Here is a 12,630-nt window from a genome sequence, read left to right as displayed (position 1 = left end):
CTCAGGATATTGCAGGAAGAAGAGAGAGAGCACTTCAGTTTTATCTAAATATTTCCTAGCTTTCTTCCCAGTGGTTTCTTCCTGACTGTTTTGATACCTTTTCATAGCTTCATTCAACCTTGTAATCAGTCAATTTTGTATGCTGTTGCTTTGAATTTGGCAGGGAGAACTAAATGAGATGTATGGTGCACTGGGCAGAACCATTCATGATTTCCTAGGGTTTGGAGTCCAGATACCTCACAAGAGAAATTAATACTATTTTATTTCCATTTATTTCTGAAATGTGGTTCATGATATTCTTTTGTTTAATAGTAAAACAGCGTTGCTCTCAAATTTAAAATGTATTAATGTGTTTTCAGGTTGTTTATAGTCATTTTCATTTGCTCTATTTAAAAATTTCAGGTGGAAAAACCTTGCAGTGGTGGTCAAGATTTGCTCCTTTATCCAGCTAAGAGAAAGCAGCTTTTGAGAAGTGAACTGGATGTTGAAAAAGTGCCTCCATCCCCACTACCTGCTCCAAAACAAATACCACCATCAAAAGGGTGTCCAACAGTTATGCCAGAAGATTTTAAAGAAAGAGTTGGAGAGCTGCTAGTGAAATACGCAAGTGGTCTTTGGGCCAGTGCACTCCCAAAAGCATTTGAGGCCATGTACAAAGTGAAATTCCCCGAAGATGCCTTAAAAAATCTTTCCTCGCTTTCTGATGTATGCACCATAGACTACATTTCTGGAAATCCCCAGAAGGCCATTCTCTATGCTAAACTTCCATCGCCCACTGACACAATCCTGAAGGATGCAGGGCAAGCACATGGCGATTGCGATATCAAATCTATGATTGAACAAGAATATTTGCAGATAGAAAAGAACATTGCCGAAACTGCTGATACCATTATGGAGAATATAACAGTTCCTCCCTTAATCATTCCAACTGAGGCATCCCCATCTGTACTGGTGGTTGAACTGAGCAACACAAACGAAGTGGTTATCAGGCAAGTTGTATTTTCTAATTCTTTAGTACCCTGGTGTACTATTACTTGGCTATTCTTCACATGGGGGTTGAGGAAGAATAATATATTCTAAGTTCTATAGAGTTATAATGAAGTACAAAAATATTGTTTTTTTCATGTCTTGCACATTTCTCCCAACTGCCAGAACTGTTTTTGTTTGTATCTCCTAAGAGACTTAGTTTTTATTTCTTCTACGTATGGTTATATAAATATATTTGTCTCTCCTAGTAGATGGCGATTAATCTCTACATACATTCTTAATATTTGTTAAATGTTCAATATATATAACTTATGAGAAAAAATTACTAACAGTTTTAAAAACTGGAATGATAATGTTTTCTGAACATGGGAAAAAACCTACATCAAAAACATAATGGTAACTATATATGTCAAAAGAGCTAGTCCATAGAAAAAGCAAGTCATCCACTAGGTAGTTAATACTATTTAATCTGGGGTTCTGTGGCCTTTCTTAATATTCGAAATAGCTAAGTACCACCTTCAGAGTGTAATACATCAGATTAGACCTTGGACCCAAAGGTGCTTCAGTTTTGAGCCTTTCAATATCATTGCCTGGGAGGAGTCATTGTCTAAGTGGCTAATGACAATTGGAATTACAAAAAACAGCCTAGCTCCAGATACTTGACGTGGACTTTTGGAGAAAATACAGAATACATAGAAGATATTGAAGTTTGAAGTTTCTGACTCAGGATATAGCTGGATCTCTCAAGGCATTAGCTTAGGGTGTGACTGTGGCTGGATAAAACAGGAGAAGGCTGAAACAGAACGAATCCAGGCTTCTTCAACAGAAATGTCCTTATGGTTTGCCCTGTTACTCCTCCAGAGAGTCAGCTGAGCTGGGAATGCCCAAAGACTGCAAAAAATAAAGTCCTTCAATGAAAGAATAGATCAAAAATATCAAAGCTCTTCTATTTGAACAAACTAAGTCTGAGTGGATAATGTAATGAGAATTAAGTATCTTGGGATGCTCAAACTAGATGAATGTATAGAAACTTTGGAGAAGGCTTGTTTTGTACAGGGGTAGTAAACATATAAAGCTTTTATTCTAAGATGCAGTATGACCTGAAGATATAAATAGATTGCTAAGGGTTAGGGGACCCACTATGGTTCACTAATAAATTTAGGTAAAGGAAGGATGTTGAGCACATTGCTAACTTTTATTATTTGACATTCTTTTTAAAAAAAATCTAAATCTGCCGCCTTGGCAGGATCCTTCCGTATCTCTTACCAGTCAGTGGTCATTGGTCCTGTTGTCAGAGACCAAATACCCAGCACGAGCCTAGGTCAATCATGTGATTTCTGATGTTCTTACCACAGGTTTGGCAGGAATCTGGATGAGTCGAGGATTTCAATAGGAGGGTTCCAGTCTATTCAAGGATGATTAGGTCCAGGGTCCTCAGATTATTTAGATCCCTTTTTCCAGTGTAAATTTGAATGCCAGAGCCAGCATTGTGCATGTTCAGCAGAAAGGCAGTGTCTTCTCTTAGGGTGACCCTAGGTCATTGGCATCCCCCACTGCCCTAAAGACAACAAATTCCAGCTTGGCTGAGACCTGTTCTATACCTACATTGTAACCCAGGCAGGCAGTAGGCTCTGGAAACTAGTCCTATAACTCATAAAGAGTCCAGAGAGGCACTGTAGCAGAATCCTCAGGTCAAGTGTGGGAATCTCTTGTCTCCAGTCTCAAAAATTAACTTTATAAAACTTTATACTTATGGCATACCTAAATTGGCCTACCTTCATTCTTTGTCTACTTGCTCAGGTAATTTGGGGACAATGTGTGACCTCATTCTTGCGACTACCCATTGTCATACCAACTGTATGCCACTACCCCACCCAAGCTGTGTAGCTATCCTCTTCTGCCGGTTGCTGCAGAGACAGAAGCTGCCTGCAGATCTTGTGCTGCTTCTCACCACCTTCCTCCTCCCTGGCAAGAGTCTGTGCTAGGAAGTCTACCAAACTACGAGCTGCAGCCCAGGTCTCTGCCAGTTGAGTTCCCAAGGCTGTAGCGGCACTACAGCAGGTCCCATGAGACAACAGGTCCCAGGAAATGGGCACTTGGGCAGAATTACAGGTCTTCCAGGAAACTTTAGAACCAAGAATGCAGCTGCATTCCACGCAGTGCTTTAACATTCGTAAAGCTCAATTCATTCCTACAGCTGTTTCTGGAGTGAATAATATGCATGTAATAAATGGTTTTTTAAATAGCCATTACCTCAAAAGAGGCATTTTTTTCCATTTTGTATAGGACCCTTTAAAACTTTTTTTCTCTAGTAACAAATAAGTTGACTATGGTGTCTTTTGCCCTGCAGATAATTACCAAGAATACATGTAACCACTCCTAAAGGAGTAATCTCTTAATGTTCTATAGGACTACTTGGATCCTAGGTAAAAACTAGAACAGTACAAAGAACAGTGTACTTATGGCATATCCCCCAGTTCCCTGGCCGGCTGACAGCATAGCCTTCTAGCTAAAAACCCTTCATACCATGGCTGAGACAGCTCCTGTTAAAGGAGCCAACCTTGACTCACGAGATTTTACATCCTGGAAGGAGGCCTTTGATGGAATTGTCTCTGGGGACCAAAAGGCAAAAATAAAATAGTCTCTTTGTGGCAGAAGGGAAATAGTATGTTTTGATAGCATGAATTGGGACAAGGTGACTGCAGTTGTCAACAGCAGAAAATTGTAGAAAGAGATTTAAAAGAAATTCTGAAAAAATACTTCTCAGAAAGCAACAATTTAAAAGGTATTACCTAGAACATGTTATCTCTTTTAAGGGTGTCAGAACTCAACATTTTGTTGTAATGTGTTTAAATTTGTTCAGTAAGTTGGGGAGGGATTATCACATACTTGTGTTTAGTGTGTGTAAGGCTTTATATTTCTCTGGTAAAATTTCATTGGTTTTCAGAGCTTGAGCTTTGTTCAGACCCAGCCTTAGTGAAGGCAAAATTATGAACTAGATGCTCTTCCAGTAATCTGCAAAGATCTACAGCAACCTTAGTCAAATCTTAAGTCAGCTCTTGATTTTCTGGCCTCCATTGGTGTCTCCATTTTCCATGGTGTTTTCTTCTCTTCTCTTCCCTGGAGTCTTTCCTCAGCCTTATCCTCCTGAAGATTCTCCAGCTGCTGGATAGTTGTCGAGCATTTGCTGTTTTGTGGTGTGTTGGACCGTGTTCTTTTTTGCATCAGCTCTACAATATTGTATTTTCCTTAATCAAGATATAAATGTTGATAAATACACATTCTCGCTACTGACATAAGCAAGTCTGAGACTGGAACCAAAGGTGGCAGTAGAAAAACAGTAATATTAATGAATTCGTATAGATTGCCTTCTTCTACATTACTTCATTTACGTTCTCTTCCTTTAACTAATTCAGGTATGTGGGCAAAGACTATTCTGCTGCTCAGGAGTTAATGGAAGATGAGATGAAGGAGTATTACAGTAAGAACTCTAAGGTCACGCCAGTCCAGACGGTGCAAGTTGGGCAGTTGCTGGCTGTAAATGCTGAGGAGGACGCTTGGTTACGGGCACAGATCATCTCAACAGAAGAGAACAAAATAAAGGCAAGCACTGTTTACTTTGTCATAGCATTATGAAGACAAGCACATATATTTTCAAATAAAATGTTGCTTCTAATGGTGTATCCTAAGGATACGATAAATAAACTGTATTTAGTTTTTTTCAGAAGTTGAAAAGATAATATCTACAAAAGATTAACGCCGTCGGCTTTTAAGTAGTGGTAGTTATATTATCTTAGAGTTTTAGTTAAAAAAAAAAAGGAAAAAAAATTCTCCTCCATTGGAGTATCTGTAACCCCTAATCAGGAAGAGCCCTTTATTCCCATTCTCCAGGAATATATAATAAATACTAATCAGAGCTCTGTGGGCTTTTGGTTAAGGTCAGTACTTTGGAGTGAGGGAAGCAATACAGATCAGAGTAAAAGACATTCTTCCTCTCCCCAATTCCACCGTCAGCCAAGGAGAACCCCAAACAGGACTCGAAATGTGCTCTGAGTCTTGCCCTCTCAGTTATTTTGGAAGGTCAGAGAGCTCTTTCACCAGTCTCTTCCATCAACAGGCTCTAAGACTCCCAGATTTGGCCACATTCCTGGTGGTCAGCCTCTGCGCTTTTGCCCCTTCGTACCCTCAGTGCAGACAGAACTAGAACTCTTGCCCTCAAGATACAGTTTTGTCTAGATTTTGCAAGCACAGAAATACACTTCTGTTTCTTTGGCCTCTGTTTCATAATATAAAACCTGTTCCTGAAACTAATATAATATTGTATGTCAACTATAATTGAGAATAAATTTTTAAAAATTAAAAAATAAAACCTGTCCTTTGTGCCAGCGTCAGCCCCTGGCAAATAATCTCTTTTGTGTTACTAAGTTCAAATAACCATTCCATGAACCCAGGCCTAGGTCCGTCACGTGCTCGCCCCTGAAACCCCTGCCTCCAAGCGCAGTGTCAGGTGGTCAGGAAGGGATGCTTCTGTTTCTTACCTAGTTTGTTCAGTAGGAGAGGCCCTGACTTTCCACCTACCTTTTGCCATTCACAGAGAAATTTAGGAAATTCCTTAACCAAATCTACAGAGATAAAACTTTTAAGTAATTTGACCTGACTTAAAAGAACTGAAAACTGCCTAAGAGTTGGAGAGTTTCTTATAAAGTTAAATACCCATATGAAACTTAAGTGTTTACACAAGAGAAAACGTAAGTCCACAAGAATGTTTGTACACACGTTTGTAGCAGCTTTATTATTAATCGTCCCAAACTGGAAACAACCCCAATATTCACAACAGGTGAATGTATAAACACATTGTAGTTTACCCAAATAATGGGATACTATTCAACAATAACAAGGAATGAACTACTGAAAACACAGTCACATGGATAAAAACTCACAGACCATCATGTGAAAGAAGCTTGACAGAAAGGAGTTACACTGATTAATTCCAAAGCAATAATGTCTGAGAATAGGTAAAATTCATCTGTAGTTACAGATCAGTGATTTGGGATAGGAGGTGGAGGCAAGTAAATTGCAAAGGGGTAAGAGGGAACGTTTTGGTCCTGCAGACGAGGTCTGTTATCTTGATTATGGTGATTATGTGGGTATGTACATTTTTCAAAACACATCAAACTATACTTTAAATGGGCATTCTTTACTCAATATAGGTTATACTTAGATAAAGTTTGAAGAAAAATCTAGAAAAAGTTAAGGACCAAGCTGATAACTGGACCAGTGGAGAGCAGTGTAATTAGCAACTTGGGCACTAGTCTCGACTCTGTCTGTTTAATGGACGTGTGTCCTTGGTCAAGTTTCCCCACCTGGGTCTACAAAATAAAGGCATTGGACTACATGATTTGGAGTTTGAGATCTTGGTCCCCAAAGACTCTGCTTAGCTGTTCCCTATCTGTATCTGGAATGCCCGTCCCTGGAGACATTACATGTATGAAAACTCTCCGATAAAGAGCCCCTGTCTTCACTGGCATTGCCTCTGGGAAAGAAAACCACAAAGGGGTCAACCTTTAACACACTTGTATTTGGGGGAGTGGTGGTGGGAAATGTTTGGGAGAGGGGACCAGAACGAAAGCCAGAGCGCCCCTCAGTGGAAGGTCAGGACCCCAGGAGGAGAGATGATATTGGGGGAAAGGGTGGGGTTGGGGAGTTAGCACATCTCAGAAACCTTGGTGCAGCAGCGGGCAGGAAGTCTAGGTGATCAGAACCCAGTCACTGGGGCCCCATCACTGCTTTCTGTTCATTAAGAAACTTGAGTGGCTTCTAGTTGATAGGAGATAATTGGCCCAAATGTTCCTAGGTAAACTTCTACTTCCTGACGATTTCCCTGCCTTTAGAAAATTCAATAAAACTTAAGCTATTTGAAGGCATAGAGATTGCTTATGAAGAGACAAACTGTACACGAACTCTAGTGACTCATTAACAGTGCAACAGTGTTTACAATAAATACTGCAAATGCTCCACAAAGATATCTCCCAGTCTGAAATCCACAGGACAAAAATCACTTGGGCCTCCCTTCCTTCCTTCCTTTTACTGTGGGAGTTTAAGCTCTGGAGTCACTTAAGCCTGAGTTTGAGTTTCAGCACTGCCATTTCTAGCTGTGTGGCCTTGGGAAAGATACTCAACTTCTCTGATTCCTTACCTGTAAAATCGGATTCTATCATCATGCTAGTATCTGCTTGATAAACTTTTCATTCTCCCCCCGCCCCCACTATTCTGGATAGGGGGACAAGACAGACAACAAGTCTTTGTTCTCAAGGTTACACTGTAGTGAAAAAATACAGGTAATGAACAAGTATACCATAAATAAATGAGACAGTTTAAGACCAGTGAAGGAAATAACTAGGGTACTGTAATAGAAGATAACAGTAAAGGAAAGAATAAGCAGGAAGATGGGATCTGGTTTATTGGCTTCAAAGATTGTTCCAGAATCTATGCGGGGAATGGATTATAGTAGGACAAAGAAGGAAAGTAAGATCAGTTAGCTGTTGCAATAGCTAGTAAGTAACTTGTAACCTGAATTATGGTGGCAGTAGTGGAGACAGGTAGTAGGACACCTTCAGGGTGTATTTTGAGGTAGAACTGATAGGATACTAATTCACTGGATGAGAAAGGTAAGAAAAGAGAAGATTCAGGATTGCTGGGTTTGGGACTTGAACAATTGGGTGGAGAGTGGTGCCACTTATTGAAATTGGGAAGTCAGGGTGAAGAACCAGTGTATAGGAGAATTAAGACATTGTAGGTCCTGTCAGGTTAGAGATTAGCTATCAGGTTTCACATGGATGAGCTTGGAGCTCAGGGAGAAGTTAGGATTCGAGATATATCTGGTTGGGAGGCATCAGCATATAGGTGCTATTTGAAGTCATGGGACTAGGTTAAGATCACCTAGAGAAAGAATACCCATAGAGAAGAGAAGGGGACCTGGAACCAGGCTCTGAAACACGTCGCCGTTTAGATGGTGGGCATTAGAGAAGCAAAGAAGACTGTAAGAATAGCCAAAGAAGAAAGAAAACCAAGAGGGCAGGATGGTGGAAGCCAGAACAAGAAAGAGTCTCATATAGGAGGGAGCGACCAGCTGTTGATCGTTGCTGAGAGCCGCGGGCTGGCGTTACGAATAGCTAGGGTAGCTTGATATACTGTACAGTAGTAAGCTCTCAAGACAGCAGCAGTTGTAGCAAATCAGGAAACAAAAGCTGCCTGATGTTGTTCCCCACACCCCCCATGAACCAGACAGGGGTGAATTTTTCCCTTTATCTGGAGAAACCTCAGCTACTTAGCAGTCTTGTTTCTCTTGAATGGTACTGTGCCTGACAGCAAGTACTGATTCCCTCCTTGCTTTCCCCAGACCTTGATGAGTGAGAAAAAGGAACATGTGGTCACCCCCTGAGGCTGGTACCAGTTTGACCTGACCCAGACCCACATCCCAGTGATGTCTACTGATTACTCAGGTGGCTGTGAGACCTTTGGCCACTTGATGGTGCCAGAGAATCAGGGATGGACTGGGGCCCGACGCCTGGATATGAGCCTGCTTGTGCTGCTCCCAGGGCATTAGAGAAATACTCCTCACCACTCCTCACAGAGCAAAGGACACAGGGCAGGGTGTGGTGAGAGTCAGACTGGGCAATCCATGGGCAAGTGTTTTATAAACTTCAGCTGCCATACAAATATATGGTGCCATGATTCAAAAAAGAAACAAGCTCCAAACATCACAGAAACCTTTTGAAGATTATAGAGCAGTTATTCTTTAGTCTGTTGATGCTAGGAATATATTCTCCATTCCCCAGGAATCATGATTTCACATATTATTTCCTGTCGTTGGATCATATTATCTCCATTTTAGGTCTGGGAAGAGCAGAAACCAAGTTGTAGGTGGTAGTAGCTATTAAAGGAAACAAAAGCTGCCTGAGTCCTGAGGCCTGTGGGAAGGGAGAACAGGTGCTAATTTGGGATTGGAAAAATGAACCAGTGTACTGAACGGCTGGCTGGCTGGCTGATACGGGAACCCTTCTGGAGATCTAGGTCTAAGGGAGCATTGAGTCAAGATATGGACTCTTAAGAGATGATCCTTTTCAATATAACATATACAATTATCGGGTGTTCACGGAAAGGCTTTAGTGGTGTGTGTGTGTGTGTCTCTCTGCCTTAGATTCTCTCTGCTGGGAGAATTTTTGTTTTGTACTTTTAGTACCATAATTTAGTACTAAGAAGCTGTGAATTTTATTTTTCTGCATTAAGTAGAATTCTCTATTACTTGATCCTTCTTTGCTATGCTTTCGCTCTGGATTTTGTGTTTTTGTTTGTTTTGATGATAACTATTGTCTGCCTTAATTAGAGAATCATACTACATTTTTCACCACTTTCTCTCAGATTCTTAGTTATCAGTCTAAACCATAGCTTAATGTTTCCAGGTTTTATTTTTTTTTAAAAAAAGGCTTTACTTATATAGTCCTTTTCAAATGAAGGTTTTATTAATACTTTAAAAATAATATCCAGGCTCTTAATGATCTTTATTAATGGTGAGAAAGTGTCCTGCAGGTTTCTGCAAAGAGAACTCTGTCCATAAGATTTGGGGCCTTTTGCTGAGCTGGATGAAGTCCTACCCATATTTACAGTGTAGAATTCAATGTTACTCAGCTATGACACCATTTTTGTCCTCGACAGAAATCATTTCAGTCCCTGGAAGCATAGTAGCCAAGAGCAGCCATCACAAGTGCTGCTTTGGGGATTTAGACTATGATAAATACCACCAGAGTGACGCCCTCTCTAGAAGCAGATACTGTTGCCTGAGGATGCAAATCCTTAGTGGAAGTGTGTAAATCAAGAAGGAATGAGGTGATGCAGGCATTATGCATTAACGGAAGGGTAGGCCAGCCAGAGCTGGCAGAACCAGATGGGTGTGCTGCTGAGAAGCTGGCAACAGCAGGGCATCAGAGTTCAGCAGTCTTTCCTTTTCTCCCTGTTGACAAAGGCACAGTAGAGGAGTGGGGCCTGGCTTCCTTGGTCCCAGCCCTAGCCTTTCTCTTCCAGGCTAAGTAAGGGGCACCTCTTCAGGCACTTCCCAGGTAGTGTGCTGCCACTTAATGTGATGATTATGAAATAAAATGGAGGCACTTAAGTGCATCAGGCGTTTTTGTGTTTTTTTTTTTTTAAGTGAGGATAAAGAATTTTATTTGAACCTAAACATTGTTGTTTTTATTATTAGGTATGCTATGTTGATTATGGATTTAGTGAAAATGTTGAAAAGAGCAAAGCATACAAATTGAACCCCAAGTTCTGTTCACTCTCATTCCAAGCTACAAAGTGTAAGCTAGCAGGTAAGAGGAACTTTCTCTAAAGCTCTTTCCATTTCAATACATTACTACCATTGTATTTTTGGGTGGTTAAATCCTAGATACTAAGTATCTCAAGGTTTCATAATGTGTTATTTCTTGAAAGGTTTAAATTCATGTTTAATGTAGTCTATGTCAGATGTGATCATTATGAAAATGTGATAATGTTTTTCCTATATTTTTTGTTATATGTAACATATATTTTATTTTATTATAAAAATATGTAGTAGCCATCTCAAAGGGTTTTTTGTTGTTGTTCTAACTGCCATAGTAACAACTGCTGGAGGCCCTGTATTTGGGATCTGATCAGTTTAAATCATGTTCAACATGTTGTAAAGTGGCTCTCCGCTTCATTCCCACTGAGATGGACTCTGTGGGTGCTGCTTATTACCAAGTAACACACCCTCGTGTGTCCAAGCGCTAGTTCAGCTGTAGGTCATGTTCAGTCTCTGGCACAGTCGATATATCACTGTGCTGGTCTTTCCTCCTCAGGGAAGCATAGAGGAATGCACGTGTGTGAGAGTGGCATTGTAGGGATAACTGGAAAGTATGGAGGATGCAGTGGCCATGTTAACGATGAAGAACGGCATTGAAATGTGTATGCGTAATGCCAGGGGACCCTGAGCTCAGTTCAGAAAATGATCCAAATTCTTTCATGAAAATTAGCCCTGTTAAGAAATCCCTCCTTCCTATCAGGGATAAGTCTTTGTGTCAGAGAAGCTGGGTTTGACTCTGTGAGATAAATCTCAAGTAATTTTAAAAGCCTGTTACAAACCTGTGGGAATTAGTTTTGAAAAGAACTTATCAAGAGCATAGGACAAGATTTGGAATGCTGAAATGAAAGGTTTGATAAAAGCAATAAAGTTATATGTCTGGAGAACAGAACAAGAATGAGAGAAAGGTGGCTCAGAGGGAGTCTGTGAGCTTTTGTTTATGGATTTAAAGGGGGAAAAATATAGAAATAGACATTATAGTACCATTGGGGATATGATGAGCTAATTTTAGTAGATTAATTTAGAGTCGTCACATATATGATACATTGAATTACAATTTTCAAAGAATTTAAAGAATAATTAGACTACAATAAAATTCACCTGATACCCATATTATATTAAACACTAATCTTTCTATGATAAGTCAGGAAATTATTTGGTATTTTGGTGTACAGGAAGAAAGAAAGAAAAGAAAGAAAAAGAAAGAAAGAAATAAAGAAAAAGTTATTGTCTAAATTTCCAGTGAATGCATGTTTATTTAATAAGAAAGAAATAATTGTGTATATTTAGAAAATTAAAAAAGTCAAAGGTATATTTTTAGGAAGAATATTACAAATATATGACTGGCAACATAAATTGGTAACATATGTATTAGTCTTTTTTTTGTTGTTTTTATATGTGTTTATATATAAAGTGAAGGCTGTTTCTGCCAAGGTAGAAGTTCTGATTGATCATCAAATTTTCTTCTTGTTTTAAGATTGCCTGCCTTAGTGTAATCATTCAAAACAGGCAGTCACATTATAACATATCTGAAAACCTAAAGGTAGGCTATATAAAGAAAATTGTAAAACAAAGCTTCCCTCTAAAATTTAAGAATTTATAGTAGATTCATAATTGTAATAAGTTGCCAAAAAATGCAATCAATCTATCCATCTTAAAATGATTCTGCTAATTAAGTAGAAATTTAAATATTTGATATTTTCTAGGGTTGGAAGTTCTAAGTGATGATCCTGGTTTAGTGAAGGTGGTTGAATCCTTAACCTGTGGGAAGATCTTTGCAGTGGAAATACTTGAAAAAGCTGATATTCCACTTGTTGTTCTATACGATACCTCAGGAGATGATGACGTCAATATCAATGCTACCTGCTTAAAGGCTATATGTGATCAGTCATTAGAGGTTCACCTTCAGGTACCACTGTGCCCACTGTTGTCATCTGTTAACGCACATTGTAGGAAAGGAGGTTATCAGAAAAGAATGTGGTAGATTTTAGACTAACACTGCATAGACACAGGTTACACATGTATTGAGAAAAAGGGGAGGGGAGGGCTGGAAAGGGAGAAAAATGCCAAAACATAAAAAGTAATTATTAGGAATTGGAATTTTTTAATTTTGCAGTTTTTACAATGAGCATATATTAACTTTATGTGGAATTATTTTGCAAAGTTAATAGGGAAGGATAGTACAAAAGAAAGGAAAATTAGATTAATAAAGATATTTCTTAAATTATTAACATTAACATTTTTAAAATGTGAAGAACATAAATGTC

The 12,630-nt window shown here is 39.3% G+C and overlaps 1 protein-coding gene across 1 annotated transcript in view; it reads left to right on the top strand.

The window, feature by feature from the left end:
* The window catches only part of TDRD7 (tudor domain containing 7), a 61,284-nt gene that overhangs the window by 30,144 nt on the left and 18,510 nt on the right, over positions 1-12,630 (top strand). Inside the window, exons 7-10 of the mRNA XM_039857011.1 lie at positions 403-989; positions 4,404-4,590; positions 10,244-10,355; positions 12,070-12,272. Coding sequence (XP_039712945.1) covers positions 403-989; positions 4,404-4,590; positions 10,244-10,355; positions 12,070-12,272 — 1,089 coding nt within the window. The remainder of the gene's footprint in view (positions 1-402; positions 990-4,403; positions 4,591-10,243; positions 10,356-12,069; positions 12,273-12,630) is intronic.

This window comes from Pteropus medius, unplaced genomic scaffold (genome assembly GCF_902729225.1).
Source record: "Pteropus medius unplaced genomic scaffold, Ma_sr-lr_union100, whole genome shotgun sequence".
Taxonomy (NCBI): Eukaryota; Metazoa; Chordata; class Mammalia; order Chiroptera; family Pteropodidae; genus Pteropus; species Pteropus medius.
Note: the sequence above shows the minus strand (reverse complement) of the source record. Positions and strands in the feature narration are given on the sequence as shown.